General features: G+C 41.8%; 1 protein-coding gene across 1 annotated transcript in view; it reads right to left on the bottom strand.

The window, feature by feature from the left end:
* Positions 1-3,985: 3,985 nt before the first annotated feature.
* The window catches only part of MSTN (myostatin), a 98,739-nt gene continuing 76,921 nt past the window's right edge, over positions 3,986-25,803 (bottom strand). The window contains exons 2-3 of the mRNA XM_078680378.1: positions 13,922-14,292; positions 3,986-8,217 (exon numbers count right to left, since the gene is read on the bottom strand). Coding sequence (XP_078536504.1) covers positions 7,837-8,217; positions 13,922-14,292 — 752 coding nt within the window. The 3' untranslated portion in view covers positions 3,986-7,836. The remainder of the gene's footprint in view (positions 8,218-13,921; positions 14,293-25,803) is intronic.

Here is a 25,803-nt window from a genome sequence, read left to right as displayed (position 1 = left end):
GAATTGATCAGACCTAGTCTACCAGTGATTGTGTGCACTTTGACTGCACCAACCTCACAAACCAGAAGCATGTCTAATTTAACTAAAACGTGATTCCATTGCACACTAAGTGGGATCATGTGTATGCAGCTCCTATATATTTTTCTTTTTAGTTATGGGACTACATAAGCTTGTAAAAATCGATTGCAAGTGATCAGTTTTAAAACACCATGATGCCCAATCATAAGTTACACTAATATTGCATACAAGTAATCAGATATAAACTACTAATTAAAATGGGCGCCACAGCTGTATTTCATAAATTCAGATAGTCACTGAACATTCACATATCATAGAATCAGAATATATTTTTTAATTTTACATGTATAAAAATAAAACATTGGTAGCACAATGCACATCAAACATTCATCCTCTACTTATGTAAAAACAGGAGAGTAATCAGCAGCTCTTCCTCACCCCTACTACAGAGCATTCTACATGTGTTTTACTTGTAAATATATTTAAAACTAAATGTTTATGAACGTCAACTTATTTTATCTCATGGCTCATATAACGATGCTAGTATGCCTGGTATAAACCAGTGGGCATTTCTTTTCAAAACTTGCTGAGATTAACACTTAGCAGCTTTTGAATACAATGGCCCAATTAATTGCGATAATATCGCAACTCCTGTTACTGCACATATTGCGATTATGAGGTGTGCGAAGAGTACTGCATACCCACTGCATTTTCCACCAGGTAAGCTCCAGCAGGTCCAATCGGCTGAAATTTACCATGGGCCCTGTTTTGAGGGCATGAATCCTATCTGGCTGCTATTTATTGTACTGGATTGCTTCAGATCCTTGCAATGTTGGAATTTACTGCAAGAAATCTTCTCTAGGGTGGCCATAATCGGGGCCTGCAGCATGCCTTTTTTACATGGTCACCCCAGATTTTTCACCTGGGCCCTATTCCTGCTGGTTATTAGACTGTGCATTTTAAAGTGTCCATGCACTTCTTTTAAACATGGTTACATTGTCTTACCCAATTGACATATTTAATTTGCCAATAAGTCCCTATTATATGGTATATTTAAACAGGACCTGTAAGTTAAATGCCATGTGTGACTTCAGCACCTATTGTGCCATCCACAGAGTAGACCTAGAAAACATGGTTCCTGGCCTACCATGTGTAGCCTGACTTCAGCAGCCTAAAGTCCTGCTGTCAAACTGCCAAAATAATAATTTTTGATAGACAGACAACCCTGCCTTTAAATATTAATAAGTCACCACTGAGTATACTTTGTTGAACACAAGGTAGGGTGCCTAGCATATAAAAGTGGAGCATGTGTGAAATGAAAATTGACATGTTTCTCCAGTGATTTAGCCAAAAAAGCTATCTTTACTGGCCGCCCTGTAGCTGAATCCTAGAAAATGTCAGAGTCCAGATTATAAACTATATTCTGTAACATTTTATAGGAACCGGCGGCAAAAGGGATTCAATTACTATTTTCTAATATTTGTTAAAAGCTCAATTCAATGGTGAAGTCAGATACTTCATACATATTTAGGAAAAGTAACTTTTAGAAAGTTACCTTCTCCCTGCCTGAAGCTCCTGAAGGATAATTTACACATGGTCTCCAGCAACTATCCCGCCAAGTGCTTGACCTTAACCGCATGCGTGCGGGCGGAATTCCGCTCGCACGCTGAGATATGCGAAAGCGCATGTTACGTGACGAGCTGGGCTCGTCATCAGCGTAGCAGGAGGCTACCTCATGACGAGCCCAGCTCGTCATCAGCGTCGAAGGGGTTAATGACGTAAGAAAACTCCACTCAGAGCAGAATAATGGATTAGGACAATGATAGGATAGACTGGGTGTCGGGCATGTGATCCTAATCGCCCAGGGAGGACAGTTCTGGTGGACAGATGAACTTCATTAACTTGAAAAGAACAGGGGTGTGGCTTGCCCGTTGACAGCTTTGTGTAATGAGAGACATGAAGAAAGGAAAGCATTTGTTCCCAAATCTCACACTAGCCAAATGACTCTTACAGTACTTCATTTGAGCTGGTGGAGACCACCAGCACTCATTTTTGGGGACTAACACTTACTTTTATGCATTTGACTTCTTTATAGTGCAAGAGATGTAAAAATGCACAAATAGGAAAGAGAAAGAAAGAGTAAAACAGAAAACAGTCACAAAGGGAGAATTCAGGAACCTGCAAGAGTGAAATAAAAGAGTAGGGAATGTTTGGTATCCGATTATTGAGCCATGAGGTGGATTCCAAACTGCATCCTTGGTATTCGATGCACTGATGACAGCCATGGTCTTCTGGGCAGACTCTGGTCACAGGCACTTATTCTTCTACAAATATAGCTCTGAACCAGTGGGTGGAGGAGGGAAGCTATCCTGAGAATTGTTTTGAAGTGACACAGGAGAGGTGATGGCTTATTTCCCTGGCCACACCTTTGGGTGGGCTCTAGAGCTCTATAGAAGGTCGAAAGAGTTTCCCCATCCTAGATTCTAGGAGTGAGGTAAACTGTGGGATTGTTTGGAGTAAGTCAAACGGGAACTGCTGAAAAAGTGGGTAGGGCTGTCCCATGAACTTTTTCCCCATTGGTCAGGAATTATCCAGGAGATATCCCTACTCACCGGCTAGTGAGAACCATAAATGTGGCATCCCAAAGAACCCTCCTCACAACACCCACTGGACTTGTGGAAAATCAGAGGAGGTTTGGACCCACTGTATGTATACTGAGGGGAGCCTGAAAGGACTGGACCTGCTCTCTCTTGTGCCAAGGAAAAAAGGTTGACTCCAAGGGTCACTTAGCTAACCTTCTCTGTAGCTAAAGGAATTAACATGCAAAAGGCCTTTTTCCTGAAGTGACCAGTTGACCAGTACCAACTGGACCTTGCAGCTTGCTGTTGTCTCTGCTGAAGTGATGCCTGGCTCCTATGTGGTGTCCTTTAGGTCTTTGGGGCTTTAAAAGAGACCCAGACTAGCTGTTCCTGAAACCCTGAAAAGTGGGGACTTAAAACATTTTTGGACTTCCATACCTCTGGAGCCTTAAGAGGGATCTCTCTTCAAAGGTGCCTGATTTTGATGCATCTTCCTCAGATATAGCTACTGGCTTGTCCCGCTGGAGGACTTTGACCCCCATAAAAAAAACTAAGCCAGAAGGTAAAATCTTTGACCGGGACGAACCCGCTTGGTGTATCCGACCTGCTCTCCATTGTGGTCAGATTAAATCGTTCCCAAATCCAGGTCCACCATTTTCATAAGCTATCGTTGGCTTTTAGTACTTTTTGGCGCTATTGTTACTTGCAAATGTAGAAATTCATATCTCTGGTTCCCCTTACTGGATTGTTGTAGTTTCTGTGTCCTTTTGTGCGTTACAATTTGCTATATTTTCCTAATCTGGCTTGGTATTTTTATTGGTTGGTATTTTGACTTTATACTGTTTTGCAACTGCATAAATACTTTACATGTTGCCCTAAATTAAGCCAGGTAACTAAGTTAGTGTTCTTATTCTTTGAGGTTGGCGACCACCTACCCCACGTAATAGTCTACTTTCATATATAGCCTAAATCTCAGTACCAACTAGAACAGCAGATCGTGGTTTGAGTTTCTATTAAGAGATCTGGGCTGTTTAGAAAATTAAATATTAATAAATTAATAAAGTATATTCATAACAAATTAAACACAATTGTTTTAATGCTCTGTAAATGTGAAGGAATTTTAAACTGGAGACTGCAAAATTAAGTTAGTGTCCTTATCTTGATTTGTGGGAGCAGCACAATTTCAGTAAACAGAATCTAGTATGGACAATTGGTGGCCACAATTTAAGCACTGATATGCACCAGCAAAAAGAGATCATGCATCAGGAGCAAAAAACACAAAGGGATATACTGGAGTCTAGCATATTAGATCGTCTTAATGAGATAAAATTACATTTTGAACAGCTCCAACCATCCCAATAAAATTACAACTGAGATTTTTGCATATATTTTTCTTTGTGAATCCAATAAAATATTTAATCATTTTTATATTTGTTTGATGTATATTTTTTTTTTCGGTGTATTGTTGTGAGGTTCAAATCATAGAGATTGCATATGCAGGGTTCCTGGCTTCTACCTGTGAGTCAGTGGGAGTGGGGGGGGGGTGTTCCTAGAGTTCAAAAGGTTAAGAACCGTTGAACAACAAGCGAGCAGGTCTTTCCAGGAAATACCTTTGTCCTGAGTAGCACCTTAGTCGTGATCTCTGAGGACCTATCTGTGATTCAATGCCTTGTAAAGGTTATTACAAATATAATTCTATAATAATATTCAAATAATATTTTGCTCCTGGTGAACCTGTCCACTGACACCCAGCAGCGTCTGCATTTGTGCGGAAGAATTCTTCAAGAACCTCTAAGACTTTAGCTAAAAAATATTCTCCTCCACACAGCAGATAACATTGGAAAGGACAAAATGGTTTTTGCCCCAAAATAAATGCTATTCTAAATACTCATCGATAGGCGAGACACTGGGAATACGCTGATTTGTGTAGGATTTTATTGCGTATATGACTGGAACTGGAGTCAGTCGTTTCAGGTGTAAGTATTTTATTAGGTCTTTTTTTGCATTCGCTGATTTTGTCTATTTTTATTATAAATATAGAAGTACGACATAGCTGGTATCCAGTTTAGTGATTTAACAAAGATTACTATGGATTGCGGGACTGGTAACTTCTCGTTACCCGATAAAATGACGGAAGTCTCAGTCCAAGAATACAAAGTGTTTTGGAAAACAAAGGAGAGTTATCTGAATTAAGAATGTCTCTCAGTCACCCCTACTGTTGAATGTAGGAATCGGTGCATTCTTGTTCTCAGAGACTGTAACTCTGAAAGCTGGCGGCGACTGATACTCGAGCTGGCCACAGCTCCATTTTAGCTGCTGTGCAGCACTTCATCACCCATCTCGATTCTGTAAGTTAGTGGGACAGATTGATGGTACTACAACTGAATAGCAAAGTTGCACAAAATGGCCGGTGTGCCTAATGAGCTGCCTGCTGCAGTAAAACTGGGAGTCTGGGGAGACAGGGTATCCCAGCAAGAAGAATGGTTGAAAGCACTAGTTGTAAAGAGGGGAACTGTCCTTTGAAGTGGCATCAGCAATGCCTGCCTGTTCCCTTCTCTGAAGGAGGAGTAGGTCAAGAGAAGTACAGAATGAGACCTTTAAAGCGACGGCCGCAGAAGAGGCCATTGCACAGGCACATGAAAAGAGTGTGTGGTGGCTTATGCCACACGTGTGTAATGTGTGCGCTCTACCAGTCACGCAGGGTGTTGATGCAGGTAGAGAATTTAAGCATATCTATTGAGTGCTGGTGACCAGAGCAGGATGGAAGGGCACAGGATCAGGGCTTTAGAACGCCCACGTTCCAGTAGAAATAGGTTTGCTGCTGTTCTAGAGTTGACAGGAGCAGACTGAGATGCAGGCAATTCAACAAATGCTAAGGGTTTCCTCACCAAAGATGATCGAGAATTGGCCTGCTGGAGGGCACAGCTACTCTACAGCAATGTGGACAATTCTATAGACTGAGGAGAAAAGAAGACACCAGCCGTTTGTCACTACTGTCACGAGAGGCTGAGTGGTGCTGAGAATGGCTTCTCCATGTCTTTCTGCTGTGAACGGGTGAACAACCAAACTAATGTCGTCCTGTAGAGTGAGGCTATTCCACTTAGTAGAGAGACTAGCACCGATCACCCGATGAACCCATAAAAAACACCTTGCTCTGAATTTATGATTGGCAGGTATAAATGAGATGCATGCATCAAATCAAAACTGCGCAAAACAATCAATGGAGGATGTGGAGAGTTTGTTGTCTGGATTAAGAAGCTTTTTTTTAAAGTGATGTGCATTGTCCTATAAAGCCCTTCACCGAAAATAGCACTGGGTATACAGGCTCTCAGCAAGGGACAATGGATGTAGATTGCTGAAGGCTGGTTTGAGGGAGAGGTTTGAAGAGAAAAGAGTGCAGAGTAATCCGAACAGAACTGCTGGTTACAAGGCTCAGGGTATTATTGGAGGGACATTCTTCAGGAGGGATGATTTCAGCTGTTTAATATTTTCTTGCGAAGTATTCATTACAGGATACAGGAGTATCATTGATGAGGGAGTAAAGAACATCTTGCGGTACATAAGAGAATAGTGGAGTACTTTATCGTCCTTACTTCTGGGGCCCACATGGAAGAGTGCCTAGAGCTCACTGATAGTCGAAATAACAGGAAAATCTTTGATTAGAGTGCATTGTTTGTTCTAATAGGACATAAAGTTAAATTCTTTAAGATCTCTCTAGCTGGAAAGAGGGCTCCCCTCTACCTTGTAAACATGGGCTTGTCCTTGAGTATTTTAAATGAGTATTGCCAATGTAATGTTACAGATGTTGGTTTGAATTGTGCAAGGAGAAAGAACAAAGCAATGAGGCTTGCCTTATTTTTTACTTCAGGACAGGGAGATTAGTCTCGAGTTAGGTGCACCTTCCTAATGTCTTGTCGGAACCAGGATGGTCAGGGTCACTGGGAGGTCATGAAAAGTGCAAGGTGGGGACAATAGAGCTAGAGCAGGTGACAAAGAAGTTGGGAGAAGGTAGGGAGAGCTTAAATGATATTAGAGCTTTGGAATGTTGGGCACTCCACTGAAGACAATGAAGCAGCTCAGGCTAATACTGGTTCACCTAGACCTTTTGCACACACATTCCAAAGCTTGTCTTTTTGTTTCTCCCTGTATATTATACCTCCAGTGGGTGGAATGTTCTAATGGCATTATTGCCCATCTGCCTTTGGCTATCCCAGTTGCTAAAGGCTATTTTCCTTGTTACAGGCTCGCATCTGTAACTCTGGTTCATGGCCTTAACAATGATTATAACCTTGGCAGTGTGCTATAACGCTCAAACGGATTAGTGGCTATGTTAGATGATCACGCTAGGTGACAAACATACTGTGAGTTGGACCTGTTTCATGAAAGCATTCTTTTTCACATTATTATGATGCTCATGATATTTCACCACCATTCTTTCTAGGGTAGCCAGGCTATGAGCCCCTGACTGCAAAGAAAACCGCTACTCAATGAACTTCTCACATCTGTAGTGGAAACATTTGAGATCTTTGCAAATTTGCTCAAACAGAACCTACACTTCAGTTCTCTTCACATTGCTTCTAATAGAAAGTGGCAAGACAAGGTAAGCAGAATACAAACTTTAAAAAATGTAGTACACTATATTTTCACTAAAGCAGGTGAACTGTTTCAAAACGACATAAAAAACATCAGACATGCTTATGCCCGTATCTGCAATAAATATCCTTGTATGTTTAGTTGCACTGCATGATTACATTACATTGACAAGTGATGGGTGAGTTGCTCTGGGGTTGCATAAAGGGGTGGATGCCTGCATACATGATTGGATTGTGTCAGCCAGTACGTTTGCTTTCTTGTAGAAAGTCCTTAAAGAAATCCCCTGTTATCTGGTTGCCGGACGTCCTGCATTGAGAGTGCATATATATTACTTCTCTTCATTTTAAAGAACTATTGACCAGTGAAAACATTGTGGCCTATATATACTGATGTACTATTTTATCACATTCTAACTCACTGAAAGCTATTGGAGTTAGAACTGGACACAGCAGATATTTTGGGATACCCTACGAAGACAGAGGTAATCTGTCGTTCACATGCTATGTCCTTGAGGTGCAGTGACTCTGCACTGTAATTCACTTCCCATCATAGTGCACTGAATGTCAGTTTTCAAATTGCCAAAGTCGAGGAAAACTATTTGCATTGCACTCCTCATGTTGCGAAGCAAGAGCCCTGTAAAGATAGTTCATGAGCACCCACAACTATCTACCACCATGCTGGGGATTTTGCCGTGTATGATCTCCTGTTCTCCATTGAAATACAGCATGTTGATTGGGGACATTTTGGAGGGGGTGCAGCAGTGGCCAGCAAGGCCTTTACGCTTCTCGTTTTGCATCAGAGGGATGTGAGGGTACTTATGCAGGAAGATGGACTCGCAGTCGCCAGAGCAGTAGTAGGCTTTGTATCTTTTGGGAGCGATTATCCAATCCCAGCCAAAGGCTTCGAAGTCCACGGTCAGGGGGTAGCGGCAGCAACGGGTTTCTGTGGATTGCTCATCGCAGTCCAAGCCGAAGTCTCGCCGGGATCTCTTGGGGGAGTCCGAAATTTTGACTTCCAGAAACGGGTTCTGAGAATTGAAGGGAAAACATGATGAGAAAACCTCATATAGCAATGGTGTTGACATTCAAATTATAATACTACAATGCAAATTCTGTGCTGAAATAGTCAAATTAAAGGAGGATTTCTCACTACATGTTGATGATACCACAGACTGCACTGTTGTATAATGTCTCATTTGAGCTAAGTGAGCTCAAGGAGTAATGGACCTAATGTACTATTCTACACACAAAGCATGATGTTCATTTTGAAAATCAAGTAGTAGGCAGATGGGAATGCAGTTTGCTTTAGGACCTATTTACTGATAGGTCGCAATGCAAATTATCCATTCACAGGGGGTACCAAAATGACCAGCCTAATGAATATGAATTCTCAGACAGCAATTTGTGACCCCTTTAATTAGCTGCAAATGTAAGGATGGAGGTCTGCAAAGGATAGCAGACCTGCAGTACTGCATTTCCATTCCAAAACTATTTACGCCCATTAAATGGACAGGCACTTAAAAAAAAAAGTTTCATGTTTGCCTGAGGAAACATTGGTGGAACCAGGCAGTGGTCAGTTTCTCATTTGCAAATCAGTTACACCACCACCTCTGTGGTTCAGCAACTGATCATGTATTTGTGACCACTGATGTGACTTCCAAATAGTTGGGGTGGGGGTTGTCCCTTGTTACAGGTCCCTTTATTTGTGGTTCCTGATGGGTCACAAAAGCCATTTTAGGAGTTGAAAGGAATTTTCTAAATCGTAAATGGACTTTAACGCATTGTAAAAAGGTGATTTACAGTCATAAACCCTGTGATTTTATTCTTTGCTTCTGCAAATTTCAGGCTTTCCGACTACAAATTACGTCATGGTGCAAGGGTATCTGCATTGCAGGCAGGATTGTTTTTGTGCAGGAAGGGGATACCTTCCTGCACAAAAACAATTCTCTGAGGCTTTTTTCTCTGTCCAAGTGTGCCGCAAAATGCAACGCAGGCATCAGAATGCAGCACACTAAGAATGAGGAAACAATGAGGAGAAATTAAGATATTTCTCCTCATTGTGCCTCCCCTGTGACGGCGTACCATTGTTACACATTCTCAGGTTTATGACTGTTGGTATAACTGGGAATGTGCCACCATCTATGGGTGGATGCATAGGAACGCCCACGCTCCACCCATGGACTGCCTTTCTAGGGCAGAGTAATGCAAGGCAGTGCTTTGCTCCGGAAATTCAAAACAAAGTAATTAAGTTCTAATTTTGCCCTGGGACACATTATTGTTTATTTTATTATCTTCACATGCTTATCCTGTGTGCATTTCAAATCGGAGAACAACTTCCTAGGAGGACCCCTTGATACAACGTAGTCCTTGATTCAATAGTTGTAAAGATTGTGTAGGAGCAGTGGCATTTGTAGTCTGGACCAATCAGTTGCATGCCTATAATAACGTTATTTAACTACTTTCACTGTAGAAAGGTGCAAGGGAAGAAATATCAAAACATGAAATAGACACGAAATACAAAAGAACAAGTAAGAGAAAGACAATTACTTCAAGAACAAGCACTAACAAAGCCAATAGGTCTTGGAAGTGAAAGCGTTTGTATTTGCCAATGTTTTTATTTTTGTTAAATGCCACAGTGGATTCACACGCCTCTATGACATGAATTCTTTAAATGGGTCTATTCAAAGATTAGAAATGCATTCAACGATGGCCGTCATCTTTGAATACGTTTATAATATTTGAGCAAAACCATTCAAAGAAGACTCTATTTCAATAGGTTTGGGCAAGTATTAAAAACTCATTTTATGGTAAATGGTTCTAACTGTTATAGCACATACCTAAAAAGTATTTGTTTCACGGATAAAATCTTGATTTGTTATGAACTTGAAGCTGCTAAAAGTTTCCACAATGGAAACCTGCACACATTTGGATTAACCGTTATATAAATCTTTTCTTCAATATTTTAGGATTCAACTACCTCCTTATGCTAGTGTCAAATAGCTGGTGATGATGAATCTTCAGGCATTATTATCTAACTGAAGTATTAATCTTTATTGCTGATTCCGAACTTTTACCATCTTTTGAGGTAATTGAATCAAGTAACATTTTTATGGATTTAATGTTATTTTTACACATTTATTTGAATCGAAAAAGGCTGAAGTTCATTGCCTTTTACAACCACATACACATTGCTAGTTATTGTGCAACAGTACTAGGGTCGTTTCTAATTTTGTGCTCAAAAATGTTGTTAATATTCGCTTGAGTGAAGCATAAGCAAAACACGAAAATGTTTTCACACATATATATTTAGAGGATAAGAGAGTAGAATTAATTATATGAAAAGACGTGGACCAACAGTCTTGAAAGAACTCCACGTCCTCCATTCTCCAAGCAGTTAGGGCCCCATTATGATGGCGGGCGGATCGACACCGCCCGGCCGGCGGTAGCGATCCGCCCGCCATCACACCCACGTTACCCGGTACCGTGGCGGATAGAAAGTCCGTCCGACGATTTTCTGCCGGTCGGATATCGTTACCATTGCCGGCCGGGTGGTTCTCGGGCGCAATATGGTGGCGGTGCCAGGAAGGCACCGCCATCCATATTATGATGCATATTATGATGCCTCCCTTCATTGCCATGCACATGGTGGCAGGCAACGCGCGTGCCTGTCACATTGGGCATGGCAATGCACAACATGTATCTGTGGCATTGCGGCAGGTGCTGCTTACAGCAGCACCCGCCGCAATAAAACAGATGTGGGATGCAACCGCCAGGGTGGCGGTCGCATCCTAATTGGCAGTGCAGGACTGCTGCACCGCTGGCGGCCAGTCTCAACACCGCTAGGTCCACCAGCCATCCTAATGGGGGCCGAAGTGTTTCCACTATACCATCTTCACAACAATCAGCCAAAGCATTGTACAGCTGGGTAATGGCGTTGGTAGTGTAGAATATTCCAGGTATTTCATCTGAACGAGATTTGATCTGACTTATTCGGGATACTTGATCCTATACTGTAAGTATAAGTAAGAGTTTGAAATTGTGACACGGACAAATACATTTTATGTAAATTTGCTGAGCAGTCATTTATCTTAGACACATCTATGTCACAACCTTTACATTGTTTTGCATTTTGCAAGCTATGTTTATACGGTTTAGCAGGTATATTTACTAACCCTTAATTCCAATGAACAAAAAATGTATGTACTAAGTTTAGATGTAATATGGTTAGTCAGCAAATCCTGGTCCCAAAGTAGCTAAAAAATTAATACACTCCGTTTTTCCTTACTGTAAAGTGATTTATCCTGCGTCTGATCCATCATCCCGATTCTGTTTTCCAAGTGTTTTACTTGTCTTTGCAATACTTATGAACTCAGCTCAAGGTCTGACCTGTGTATTTGTGTCAAACTATTTAAAAAAAACAACCTTACATGTAAAGTGGTCTGCATGTAAAATATATAAGGAGAGAAACGGTAGCACACCATCTTCTCAGTCACAGTACAGATTTTAAAAGTTTATTTAGGTTACATGAATGTAAATGTGAAAATGATATAGTGTATTGACATGGTCATTCCAAGCTTAACACTTGCAGTTATGTATCTAGAAACTGTCAGTCCAAAAATATACTATCTTTGAAACATACATCTATTGAAAAAAAACATGATTCTGATTGGGGGTTTTCTCAGATTGTTTCCTATGAACTTATAGATGTTTTACTTTTCCGTTTCAATCTAATAAACGTATATTTGGAAATGATGAGAACAGCATAATAGGTACAGACAAGCTCTTCTGTTAATTTTACCATTACTACATTTTGGGTTGGGATGGGCAACCCTAGTGTTTCTCAGGTTCTTCCTCCACATTTCCTCCTTAAATTAAAACTCCGAGCGAAACCAGCCCACACTGTGGTACTGAGCTTCCCAGGTTCTCTATGCAACCGGCAGAGAGAGGCATTGAGGGGAGAGCATTTTTTCCAGATAATCTTTGCAGTAGTCATATTGGCTCATCCGTAAACAATATTTAAGATTTGATTTGCATAAATTAAATTTAGAGTATAAGTAGCATTTGTAGGTAAGTTAACAGTTGATTAGGTTAACCTTTGATTGAAAAGCCCACTAAATAATGTCAGAGGTTTCTACATAGAGTGGAAACCTATGTACCACCTCAATGACTCATCTAAAGGCCTGATTATGTATTTGCAGCAAAGGCGTCCCAGCAGTCCTACTAAGGGAAATGTAGGATAGTATGGGTCTATCGCCAGACCTGAAGGACTGGGCTAGACTCCACCTGGATAGCTGTCATGCTCGCTGAAGAATTTAATTTAAAGTCCTCTCAACCCTTGGAAATGAGGAGCCAATTCAGTGAGAACTGGAAGATTCTCTGATTGTGGAAATCACTTTGTACGTTGAAGCATGTAAATTGTTTGCCAAGACTTTTAGGCAGCCCTGCCTCACCAAGCTAAAGGAGTACACAACCTTGCCAGCCACCAGTTTGGGAAATCTGTGTGAAAAGAATCTAGAAGACTGCAGTAAGAAGGAATCATCGTAGGGCATGTCCACATGCCTCTCCAAAACAATGCCAAGGTATCTCAAGGTGCTAGCACCACAGCCAAGCATTGACACCTGAAGCACATGCAATAACAACGTATTTAGTAGTGCATCCTAGCACCTAAGGCCTGTCTGAGGACCTAGTGTAGCAGAGCCAACTCACCCCCTTCCCCAGAAGGAGAGAGAACTTCATCATACTACACACAGAACATTAATCAATTCCTAGTGCTTTGTGGAGTATACTTTGTCTTTTATAGACCATTATGGATGAGGCTTTATATTTTACTTTTATGCTCTTATGGTCAAACAATGTGATTTGAATACCAATAAACAATTAAAATGTTTTACATGTTAAATTGATCCTATTTTTCAAAAACATTATTGTTATGTAGATTACTCCTGTTATCCTGGCCTTTTAGTGGTATTTATTTAATATGTTTAATATTTTTATTTTTATCTTTGTCTAGACCCCCTCATCCTTGTCTTTTGCTAGTTGTGTATTGTGCTCATTGATTCTATCTAACCAACAACATCTCTCTTCTGGAGAGGCCTTATCATACCATTGCTACCAAAAGGAGAACTCGCCCCTGTCTTTGAAATGTTTGTATAGTGCAGATCAGCCACGTCATTCAACTCTAGGTGCTTCTGGTATTGAGAAAAGGTAAGCGCATGCTCATTTTCTTGTAAACTTTAAGATGATCAGTGTTGATGGGCACGTTTATTGGGAAAACATTCCATTAACAAAGATATTGGACTGTGGAAAAACATTTGCATCCCTTTGATCTACATGTGAATTTGGAGGATCTAAAGCAGTTCTGGTAGGATAAACACAGTGTCTATGGAGGCAGTTTTGTATTTAAGCCTTTTCTTTTGGTTCATTTCTAAATGAAACCGCATTGATGGTGACCAGACCATCAGACTGAGGTAATTGTTGAGGATATAAAAATTCAAACTTCTTTCTAGCACCAGACTGAAACGTGACTTGAGGAAATGGAAGATAGAATAGATCAGTCAATTGATGTGAGTGGGACAAATAGAGGCAAATGTTAGAGTAGCTACACGTATTCGTGAGATGTGCTTAAAGTGTTTGGTACCGAAAGAGATGGTAATATGTTACTAAAGCAATAGTCATATAATTATGCTCACTAGAGGAGGATGTTAAGTCAGTTGTTCTGCATGCATCACTTACTAGTCCATCATCATTTCTCCCTTGGTAGGTGATTGGCAGCTCACGACCTGCCTCATCGGAGGCCTTTATCTCAATGCCCAGGTTGGACTCCGGTTGCTTCAGCCAGTTTTGCACAATGGATTTCACGTCAATGCTCTGCCAGATGCCAGTGTTGGGCATGTCGAGCTTCAGGGACCTGATACCTGTAAGCCTTGTGCCATCTCTCAGGGGTTTTATGAGCCGCAAGATTTGCACACACACTTTTGTAGGCTTTGGAAGTGGCTTGAGGTAGATCCAGAGCTGAGCCTTCATCACTTTATTGTGCTGGATCTTGGAACTTAGCTTAAAGAAGCAGCATTTCGGTTTTATTTGTAAATGGGTGTAACTTTCATCTAGAATAAGAACAAAAAAAAGGTTACTGTGAGTTTTCAAGAGATTTGTCTCCATTCAAATGTAAATAGTACAGCTAAAAATTATTTTCTGCAGCTGTTTGTCATATTTCATAAACGTTGGTGTCAGAGCCCGTTTGTGGGCCACAGTGCAGGCAGGGGCTGCTGTGCCCCAACTGTAGTGGCCGAGGTCATTTGACACTGCTATCTTTGGGCCTACCTTCAATGGCTTTGCAAACTGGGCCAAAACACCCTTTCTGCACTGTCAGGACAGCGATGGCAAGCAGTCACCTCTCAAAGAGGTAGCGTAGGGGGCACGAACATGGAACTCAACAATCAACAGATAATAATTTCGATGTTGAGGTCTGTGCTGTCATTTTAGGAAAAACGTTTAAATCTTACAGCAGTAGTCAGATACTTGGTTACAACTCTCTCATGTGGCAGTTCACCTCTCCTTGCCGCTTCCATGCTGTCTTACCCGCTGGATGCCCCTTAAAGAATTTGCCCCACAAAGATTATTGCAAAAACACGAAAAAGTGTCAGGTGCTGACTACTGATGCGCAAGTCAAATGCACTTTCATTCCACTCGTTTGTTTGTTTGAAGTTCTACCTCTGACGGTATACAGAGTAGGAATTCAGTTATTAATCCCTCACAATTGAGCAGGGCAAACTTGGCAGTGTAATTCTACGGAGGCGTAGCACGGCCCATATTTGTCACTCACGTGGCTTCCCTTGTTGATCCACTGTCCCATGGTGATGTGTGTACTCATGCAGGTGTCAGCCTCACAATGTTGCTCCCTCCTGTTAGGGAATCAGTGGTAGCCCTGACTTGACTGATACAAATACGACAGCACTTGTAGCCCGGATGTTGCCAGGCGAGCCTTAATTTCAGGTATGTCCCTGAGTGGGCTCAGTGAACTTCACGGCTTTTGTAGTAGTTCTTTCCTTAAACTGTGGAGAGATCAGGAGACCCTGTTCCGCACGGTGTGCGCCTGGCTTTGCTTTTCAACACTATACTTTCTCTGTGTGTCCCTTTGTTGTTCAAACATACTGGGCTTCTTTCCTTGGACAGTATCTCCTCGGGCAGGACTCCTTATCTCTCTCAACAGGCTTCTAGGCAGTAGGCAGATACTCACCTCCTCTAGCAGAAAGTGCAGAGTTCAGGTGCTATTCCATGGGAGACTGGCTGCCAGGCACACACCAGCCATTGTCATACAGAAGTCTTTCAAGTACTCTCTCGAGCACTCCCTTCCTTGGGCATGAAGAACTCTGAAACAGAATAAAGTGGGCTTGGATTCCACTTTTATACACATTTGTTTAAATGGTGAAGTGGATCCACTGTCTCAAACTTTAGAATCAGTTTTGAGGGGGTCTCTTTCACGTGACATTCTTAGACTGCTCGACAAACACAGACTTTGGGACCTGTTACGTTGTAGCGTCCGTCCGAAACTGTCCCGGAACTGGGACCCACCGACCTCTGGTCGGCGGTCTTGACCTCCTGATTAGGATGCGACCGAACACTATTCAGTTGCATTCCGACATTTCCCAATAGGAGCATGTATTACGGCCGTAAACCTGCCGTAGTACATGCTCCCATTGGGAAATGAAAGGTTGTGTTAATCCCTGCACCCCGTGGCAGGTACCTCAAGGTGCCTGCCACAGGGTGCAGGGATTAACGGGGGCAATTCATGTGCCCTCTCGGCCCCCAACCAGAGGCCGCAGAGGCAAGGGGCTCTGCAAGGGGCCTCCATATTTGCTTTCTGACAGGCTTTCCATGTCAGAAAGCCCGACATGAAAAGCCTGCATGAGACCGAGTATTGTAATCCCAAGGACGAAAAGGCCACCTTTTGGGATTATGGGCCGGCCTCCGACGAAGCGAGCTGAAATGACCAGCTGGTTTAAGTTCTGACCACCAGCATATGAAATTAAAATGAGATGCGACTCCGAAATGCTCCGACCAACGGTCGGATCCTTTCCAGGCCACATCGTAATTGATTGACCCCATGTGTAAAGCAATGAATCCTGTACTAAGAGCTACTTCTGATAAATGAAAACCATCTTGATCTACTGAATAATATATTGATTAGATAAGGGCACTTATAGGCCAGACAACAAATGCTGCTTCTGGAGAACACCTGGTCACATGTAATGTGCTTACAGTGAATACCAATGAGGGTCTCCAGGGACAAATCCAATTTTGTTCCTTTATTCTTAATTAGAAATCACCTCTCTGAAACGAGTGACTGACTGGGTGATTTGGTCTATTTGTCCTGCAGTACATGGGATGAGCTCCCTTTTTGAGACCCATGTCTCCAAATACTTCTATTATCTGGTTAAATGGTCTAAAGTTAACTGAATCGCGTCACAAGCAAGCGAATCAGAAAAGTGTTTATTTTTTAAACAAATAAATTGTACCCTTAACTAGGATTTACAGCAAAAGTATACTTTGTGTAGTAGATACAAACTTGTTTTCTATAAATAAACATATCCTGGCAGCTACCCCTATGCTGATGTACATGCCTTCAATCATAGAAAGAAAAATCAATGCATGAAAGGAAGAAAGTGTAGAAGAATCAAAAAAGGTAGGAAGAGAAGGACAGAAGGAGAAAAAAAGATGCAAAGGACAACTGGGAAAGAAGTACAGTAAAAGAAGAAGAGAAGCAAAGGTGTAAATTGAGAAAGGAGGAATACAATGTGGAAGATAGATAGGACAGACGAAATTACGGACAATTGAAGAATTGATAAGTAAAGGAGAAAAACACTAGATTGAGAAAATAGAGAATTAAAGGAGAGGCACAGTGGAAAAGGAACAGAAAGGAGGAAAAGAAAACACAACAGAAAAGCAATGTAGTAAAATGAAATGGAAGGGGAGAAGAAAATGACAAGTGAGAGAGAAGGAAATGAGAAAAAGGTGAGAAGCCAAAGTAGAGAAGGAAAGTAGAGAGGTGAGAATGGAAATAAGGAAAGGAATAGAGATAAAGGAGAGAGTGAGAGAAGGAGGGCAAGAACGAATAAAATGAGAGCAGTGAAGTAGAAGTAGGAGGGAATGAATAAGGATAAAACAAGGAGAATGAGATAATAGAGAAAAGGGAAGGAGAGAACAAGAGACAGAATGGAGAAACAGAAGACAAAGGAAAGAAGAGAGCATAAGAGAAAAACAGGTAGGAGAGAATGGGAGATCAAAATAAGGATAGAAGGAAAGGAGAACAAGCGGGGGAGAAATGAAAGAAAAAAGAGAGGGAATGGAGCAAAGCTAGAGAGGAAAAGGAGGAGAGTAGGGAAAGGACTAGTGAAATGGAGAAATAGAAAAGAGAAAGGGTGGCTAGAAAAAAGAGAACGAAACCGAGCTCCAGCACTATGTACAGGTGCGTAAGAAACTCTCCTGCAAAACTGAAAGTAATTCACATTGGCCTTTTCATTCTAAGGGGTCAATTCCGATGTCGTTCGGAAAGGCTCCGAATCGGATTTGGGTTTGCCGAATCCGATCCGGAACACTTGTTTCCAACCACACTTCCCAAAATCCGATTCCGATGCCTGGAAACCTTTAGGGCTGTCCGAATCGGTTCCGAAAGGCATTCGGACAGGTTGCGTCTTTCGGACCAGAATCGTACAGCTCCATGGACTTGGTTTCCGAGCGAGCGAGTACGATGACCGATTCGGACAGCTGTTCCGATTCAGTTTCTCCAGAACTAATTGGTTGCCAGAATCTTTCTTTGGGGGCCCATAGCAGGCCACCCCTCCCATGGGGCCTTCCGAATGGAGCCCATGGGGGTACGCAAAGGACCCCTTTTCCAACCATGCACAGTGTGGCAGGCACCATGGCGTGCCTGCCACAGGGTGCAAGGTTTTCCCCAGCAACCCCTTTCTTCAATGGGAGACTGTGTTCTCGTACGGAACGCAGGCTCCCATTGAAGTCAATGGGAGTCTGGCCGAATCGTTCCCGGAAGCATCCGGATACATCTAAATCGCTCAGCTGAACTCCCCGGATCTGAGTCGACCGGAAAGCATTCTGGAACCAATTCGGTAGGAATGCTTTCCGAAGTACATCAGAATCGACCCCTTAGTGCAGGATGAGTTCTAGCCTATCACTATGAATGAAGAAGCTTAAGCACAATAATTCTGCACTATCTGCTGTGCGGTATGTGGCTGCATGGGTAGCTTATCCAGGCTCACAAAACCAAACACACTTTGTAAAAATTGTGCCTTAGCATTGGGCAACTGCATAATTCAAATCGACTGACAAGCAGTTAAAACTCGAGAGCTACTCAGAGGCCAATGGTAGCTCGCAATCGACCTGTTGAAGAATCCTGCTGTACAGCTTTTCACATTAGGTAGCAATGGGGCAGTTTCTTAACTGAAGTATTCACAACATGAACACAATAAAGTGTTGAGGTTTCTGCAATTGGCTTTCATCAGCCTCACTAAATCGGTATTCAGGGAAAACTAAAGGACAGTTCTGAGCCAAAATGTTCCTCGACTTGAACAACAGAAACTGCAATCCCAACCTTCACCCCTACCATCTTCTAAACGACAGTGTTCAAGAAGTAGTAATCAGCAGCTCATCACTAAAATGCCTTGACATTTCTAAAGTCAGCCCTGACTCTCCTCTCTTCAGTGCCTGAATCTCCTCCCTCTCTTCAGCCATACGAATGCAGGCAATACACAGTCACTATCTGAGGAAGCTGCCCTCCTCTTGCTCCTCCATTTTGTGCCATGGCAATCCAGGGGCATCCTAAATGGATCGAACTGTTTCCAGTATTAAGACTCACACACAGAGACTTGGTACTGCACATGTGATATACACACACACACACACTCACATGCACGCAATATACACACAGGATCTCAGTGCAGAGTTCTGGGTATTCACATAATACAGGACTTTACATGAGACGGGTATTAGCATACACTCTCTGACTTCATGGCCTGGTCACACTATCACTCTCAAAACACTGTTTGCTACCATCACAGCGTTATGTGCTCCACCCAGGAAGAGACAGTATTCTTCTTCTCACTAAGATGACATGCTTGGTGCACCCCTTCATGCCACACGACTGATCCTTGACCTTGCATAGTCATGGACAGGCCTAGGTCTCTGCGTATATGGTTGATTTCTGTGACGCTAGGACCAAAATATAAGCCAGGTTTGCAGACAAGCACTCAGGGGATGGGTACACCTGTGTATACCTTGCAGGGGGCATTCCAGTCCCAACAATTGGGATTACTAATCACACATTGGCATCTGTGTTTCCTATTATGATGGTAAATGATTTCTGAAAATTTCATTTGTAATGGAAAATCTAAAAAAAACAACCGAGTTTACTTACAAAACGTGTGAGGAGCTTTTATGCACTTCACTTTTTTCAACATCAAATTGAAATGTGGAAAACATTTAAGAAATCTTGGATAGTCCAGACATTTGGAAAATGAGAGGAGACTGATACATCAGAAGGAATGATAATGTTAAATTTATTTGCTAAGCATACCTCTGCAAAGCTTCATGGAGCTATTCATGATGACATCCCTAATACCACTAAAATGTCCCAAAAAGTGGAAATCTTAAAGCTGACATCAGCATTACCCAGGCATAGGCAGTGAAAAAGGCAAACATATCAATATTTTTCTTACCGAAAGCATAATATAGCCTTATAGCCCGCCGTAGAGGGCTATACCGGCTATTAAAGGCCCTCTCCAGCATTAAAGGCCCCGAGCCGAAGGCGAGGGCCTTTAACAAGGGAGAGGGACTTTAATAGCGGTATAGCCCATCTACGAAGGGCTATAAGGCTATTAGAACATTCTGTCACTAGAGGGCAGAATGTTCTAACAAAACAAAATAAAGCCTTTTGGGAGCGTGAGGGGATTGGAATCCCCTCAGGTTCCCTGAATCCTTTGTTCACAGCCAGAGCTGTGAACAAAGAAACATTGGAATGTTGGAGCTCCAGGCTTATACCAGCTATTATAAGCCCAGAGCACTCCATTGTTTTCAATGGAGCTCCCAACATACCAATGTTCTAATACGTTTTATTAACAATTTGAGGAAGCAGACTATGCTATTTTGCAATAGCCAGGGATGCATTTCTGTCCTCGTAGGAAAGCGTTCTGGTTTTGAAGTTGTCCAAAGGGCATTGGTGGCTGCTCATAAAGGGTGGCGTCAGAATACCACGTTATCTTCTTTGCACAGATGTTTGGTGTTTAGTGTAGAGTGCCTTGTGGATAGTGGTCATGGCCTACAATAAAAATATCTTATGAACAAGAGATATTGCTTTGAAGTAAAACTTTTTTTTAATGAGAAGCAAATCAAGGGGTCTGAAGACTGGTGAGATATGATCTTCTCGTAAGTAGCTGGTGCTCATGGAAGCTGTAAATGATGCAATAGTTTTAGGTTCACTTACAAAATATCGCCTATGAAAAAATTGCCATACCAAAATATCGTGTCCAAAATATCGATGTAAAAAATATCATGATACTATACTTCTAATGGTAATTACAAAAATATAGAGAATAAGAATTGTTATAATGAATTCTCATTTTTAAATATATATGTACATTTGAATATTAAATAGTAACATTAATTTAATAAAAATAGAATAGTTTTAATATATATTTCAACAAATACAATTTTGTTAAAGTTAAAGACACATATACATTGATATATATATATATATAGAGATAGATATACATTTACATATATCTAGTTCAAAAACTACTATTGAACTAATATTTTTAATTTGTATTATAATTTTAGAATGTTTTAAATCATGTAATAATATATAATATTATAGCAAATAACTATCAACAAATAAGCAAATATATATATATATATATATATATATATATATATATATATATATATATATATATCAGGGCTCGACAGCTCACATTTTCAAGGTAAATTTAATGAGGGTGAGCTAGTTTTAGGTCCTACTTGCCCTTTCTGGCGAGTAGGAAGACAAAGGAACTTTTGTCCTCTGTCACGGAAAAGGGAGCAAATGTGACAAGATAACAAGATTTATAGGCATTTTTATGGCTCACAAAGTGATTGAGCAATAAAGATGTCTTTAAATCTTGTTATCTTGTCACATGTGCTCTGCTTTCAGAGACAGAGGTCAAGTAGATAGCAGTTAGTTCGAGGAGATTTTTCAAGGTACTAGACCTGCAGGACTAGGCCCATTTTTAGGATTTTGTGAGCCATATATATATATATTCACTGAAAAACCATAGGTTATAGACCATATATAGTTAGGAATTAGCATTTACAAAACCTTGAAAATTCACTGAAAAAACCATAGGTTATAGACCATATATAGTTAGGAATTAGCATTTACAAAACCTTGAAAATTCACTGAAAAAACCATAGGTTATAGACCATATATAGTTAGGAATTAGCATTTAAAAAACCTTATTTTACTCACACAAAACCATTGAAATTCCATATATAGTTAGTTGCACTAACTATATATCGCGCACCCGCAATCCACTGCTGATGATGTCACATATTACATCATTCATGACATGGTCAGTGACATCACTGATGACATCACTGATGACATCTCAAATGACATCACTGATGACATCATCCAGTGACTGTGTGTTTCTGTAAAGTTTAAATATGTTTTACATATTGAAGAATGAGTAGATGTAGAAGTGTCTGGATGAAGGATTTAGTAGGTGCGTGACTGACTGTATGAGTGAGTGATTAAATGTGTCTCACTGAGTGCATGGGTTAGTGACTAAACTGTCTTAATTTGTGCATCATTATGTCTGTTGTTCTGTAAACTGCTGCATGTGTTGATCAGTAGCTATATGAGTAACTATATGGGTTATTGATTGATTGCCCAAGTATTTGTATGGGAGACTGAGTGTGTGTGTGGCTGGCTGGGAGGTGTGTGACTCTGTGCAGATCAATGTGTACTTGTATCAATGATTGTATAAGAGAGTAATTATGTGTTAGTATATGTTTCAAAATGTAAGGTGCTCTATGTTTAACTGTATAGATTAGAAAATGGAAGTGTGATTGATTCTTTACAGGACTGACTAGGTGTGTGAGTAACTCCATGGATGAGTGACAGAGTGTGAGAGTCTGTATAGGTGTATGAGTGCATATGATAGTGTTGTAAAGATGAGTGATTGTATGTATGAATGATTGTATGGGTAAATGAGTGAATGTGTGTGTAAACATAGGAATCACTGAGTGCGTATGTAGTAACTAGTATTGGTGTGTCAATGGTTTCAAAAATTATACTCTGTATTTAACACTGGGTGTAACAGAGGTTATATTAAAGTGTGAGGAGATGCATTGTATTGTCACATGAATGATATCATCAGTGATGTGGTCATTGATGTCAAATGAGATGTCATCAGTGATGTCATTTGAGATGTCATCAGTGATGTCATCAGTGATGTCACTGACCATGTCATGAATGATGTAATATGTGACATCATCAGCAGTGGATTGCGGGTGCGCGATATATAGTTAGTGCAACTAACTATATATGGAATTTCAATGGTTTTGTGTGAGTAAAATAAGGTTTTTTAAATGCTAATTCCTAACTATATATGGTCTATAACCTATGGTTTTTTCAGTGAATTTTCAAGGTTTTGTAAATGCTAATTCCTAACTATATATGGTCTATAACCTATGGTTTTTTCAGTGAATTTTCAAGGTTTTGTAAATGCTAATTCCTAACTATATATGGTCTATAACCTATGGTTTTTTCAGTGAATTTCAATGGTTTTTTAATAGCAAATATCATAAGCTGTCGAATGTCAAGTACGTGGTAAGTAAAAACATTTTCGTGTTTATGCACACTGATCTGCTTTGAATGCTGCCCCCCACCCCTCATTTCTATTAGGAGTACTCTCTCTTTGCAGATAGTGAAGGGTAGTTAACGCAGCCCTTTGCCCCCTTTGTAATCCGTCGTGCCTGCTTCTCTCTCCATTTGATTGATTGTTCTCTTTGGTTCATTCTCTATTTACAAACAAGCACAGAGTCGCAATACTCTGTTTAGTCTTTGCAGATAGCGAAAAATCGTGTAAAAAAACAAAAGGAATCGAGCAAAATCAGTAGGCCACTAATGGGATCTCTTTTTGACCTCGCTAAAATAGAAACATTAGGAACAACCTGTTGAAAATAGCAATGCGTATGTATATAAGCGGCGTTCATTTGTGTTCACAGTACCCCTTGTTGATTGTTTCAATCGAGCATTGAATTGTTCGAAGTTAATTCTCTTAAGGATCTTCTCTACCTGCAAACGAGGAAGAATAGGAATATTCTCTCTCCCTTTGCAGATAGTGAAGGGTAGGTAACGCAAGCCTTTAACACGTCGTACCTATTTCATTCCTCATTGATTGATTGATTGTCCGAACATTGACTGTTTGGGAATTAGTTCTTTTTGGAGGTATTCCCTGTTTGCAAATAAACGTAGGAAAATCTTTGCAAGTAGTGAAAGGGTACGTAATGCGGACCGTTCTCCCCCGTTGTAATCTGTCATGCCTATCTACTCCCCACTGATTGATGCACCTTTTTCACCCGGACCATTTACTAGAGATACGTCATCTGGCCCGACCAGAGAGCACCCCTAGTGAAAAGGACATATGCAATAATAACGAAGTGATCACTGTATCCTGTTAACAGAAACTTTACCATGAAACAACCTGGAAAGAAAAAAATAGGAAAACGAAAATCAGTAGGCCACTGATGAACATGAACTTTTATTAAACAACGAACAAAGAAACGATAACATAACGTAATGATAAAACCTATTAATGTCCTAGAAACAAGAAAACGTTAAAATATGCCAGTGGTGAGAGACCAGAAAAACAGTAAGAGAAACCAAATCACCCCTCGCTGTCCCACCGCCTGCCACGCCAAAAAAATCGATAGACTAGGGAAAATGCAAGTCAGTAGAACATCCACCCCCACTCTGGAAACTTCCAAGGTGGGGCAGGGTTCCGGCTACGCCCAGCCGGGAGCAGCCCATATAAGGCAGGTCCTGCTGCCACGCCTCGGCCAGGAGATCCTAACGTAGGGTGTAGCCGGAGGAGAGGCCGAAGCCAGCGGGACCCGGCCAGGGGATTGCCTTTACAACGCTGAACAGTTGCAGGGGGGGGGAATGTCTCCTCGACCCTCCCCTCTCTCTCCCAGTCCGGCCGCGGTGGCCCTTGAGAGTTGCAGGTAGTCCCGCCACATGCTCTTCCGGTCCGACCACCAACGGTCAGGGGGCCGAGGCCGACGGGATCCGGCTGCAGCCGATAAACCAAGAAACCCGTTCATGGGGCCAGAGCCAGGGGCGTCCGGCCGACATCCACCGGAAGCCCGGCCCGAAGACGGACGGGACACTTCTTTCTTTTATAATGGCTGCGACAACACTGGGGGGGGATGTCTTGCACATGCCTCCGACCCCCCCCCCCTCGTCCTCATCGCCTGGTCCGGCCATAACAAATCTCAAGCGAGACGCCGTGGGGTGCACTGGGAGGGAGAGACGGTGCGAACAGGCCTCTCCCGCCTCCCCAGGTGGAGGCTTCCCAGCTGCACCCTCAGCGCTCCAGGCGCCCGGAAAAGGGTTCTTCCACTGTGGCCATGCTGCAACGTCTCGCCCGGCAGGGTGGAGCCCGTCCGCTCATGTGACCCCGCGATCGCCGGTAGCTGCCGAACTCTCAAAATGGTGGTCGACCTGGCAAGAGCGGGCCCAGCATAAAGAAATGGCCCGGTCACTGGTTGACTCCACCACCGTAGTCCTCCACGACCTTGAAGATTCTAGAGGACCCGCGGGAGTCTCCGACCCCCGATGGGGAATGACTGCCATGATCGCCCGTGGAGTGACGAAACTGTATCCGCGGGACGTCGGCGCTCCCATGCTGGCGCCAGCCTCACTTTGAACTACTAGAATCCTGCAGACCTCAGTTCCGGTGAAAGCACAGTGTGACCCGGTAGGAAAACTTGTTGCACCCCCTCCCCTTTTTGACTGATAGTTCAAACCACCGATCCTTTCCTTTGCCCTTTTAACGGAACTTTGGACTGCCTCCCCCTCTTTTACATTTTCTAGAGAAAACAAAACATTAACCACTACATTAGCATAGCAGTTGACACCAGAACTGTTTTCAAATTGAAAACCAACAACATCTTCAACAGAATCCTTTTTGTTTCTGCTGTGACCCTGCTACAGCACAGGCATTGTCCCCAGCAGTAATTCTGCAATGCCGGTAAGAATAGCTGTGGTGCCTACTGGACTCACTCACCCCCGCGGCGCCCCACGCCGTTTTTTGCTGGGCGGCAACTTACTAGACATCACTTTCGTGCCATCTAGATTTCAGCGCGTTCTGCTGCCTTGGAACTATTCGCACAACAGACCGCTACTGACAAGAATATTTCATTATTGGTGCTGTCAATTTCAATAAATCTATTGGATAATTCAAAAGAAATTGCCACGGTCTCTTCGTTGTTTAAATGTTTTTACTGTTTTTGTTTTCTTGTATATATTTATATGTTATTAAAGTTTTATATTCCTACTACTT

The sequence above is a fragment of the Lissotriton helveticus genome, chromosome 3_1 (assembly GCF_964261635.1).
Source record: "Lissotriton helveticus chromosome 3_1, aLisHel1.1, whole genome shotgun sequence".
Taxonomy (NCBI): domain Eukaryota; kingdom Metazoa; phylum Chordata; class Amphibia; order Caudata; family Salamandridae; genus Lissotriton; species Lissotriton helveticus.
Note: the sequence above shows the minus strand (reverse complement) of the source record. Positions and strands in the feature narration are given on the sequence as shown.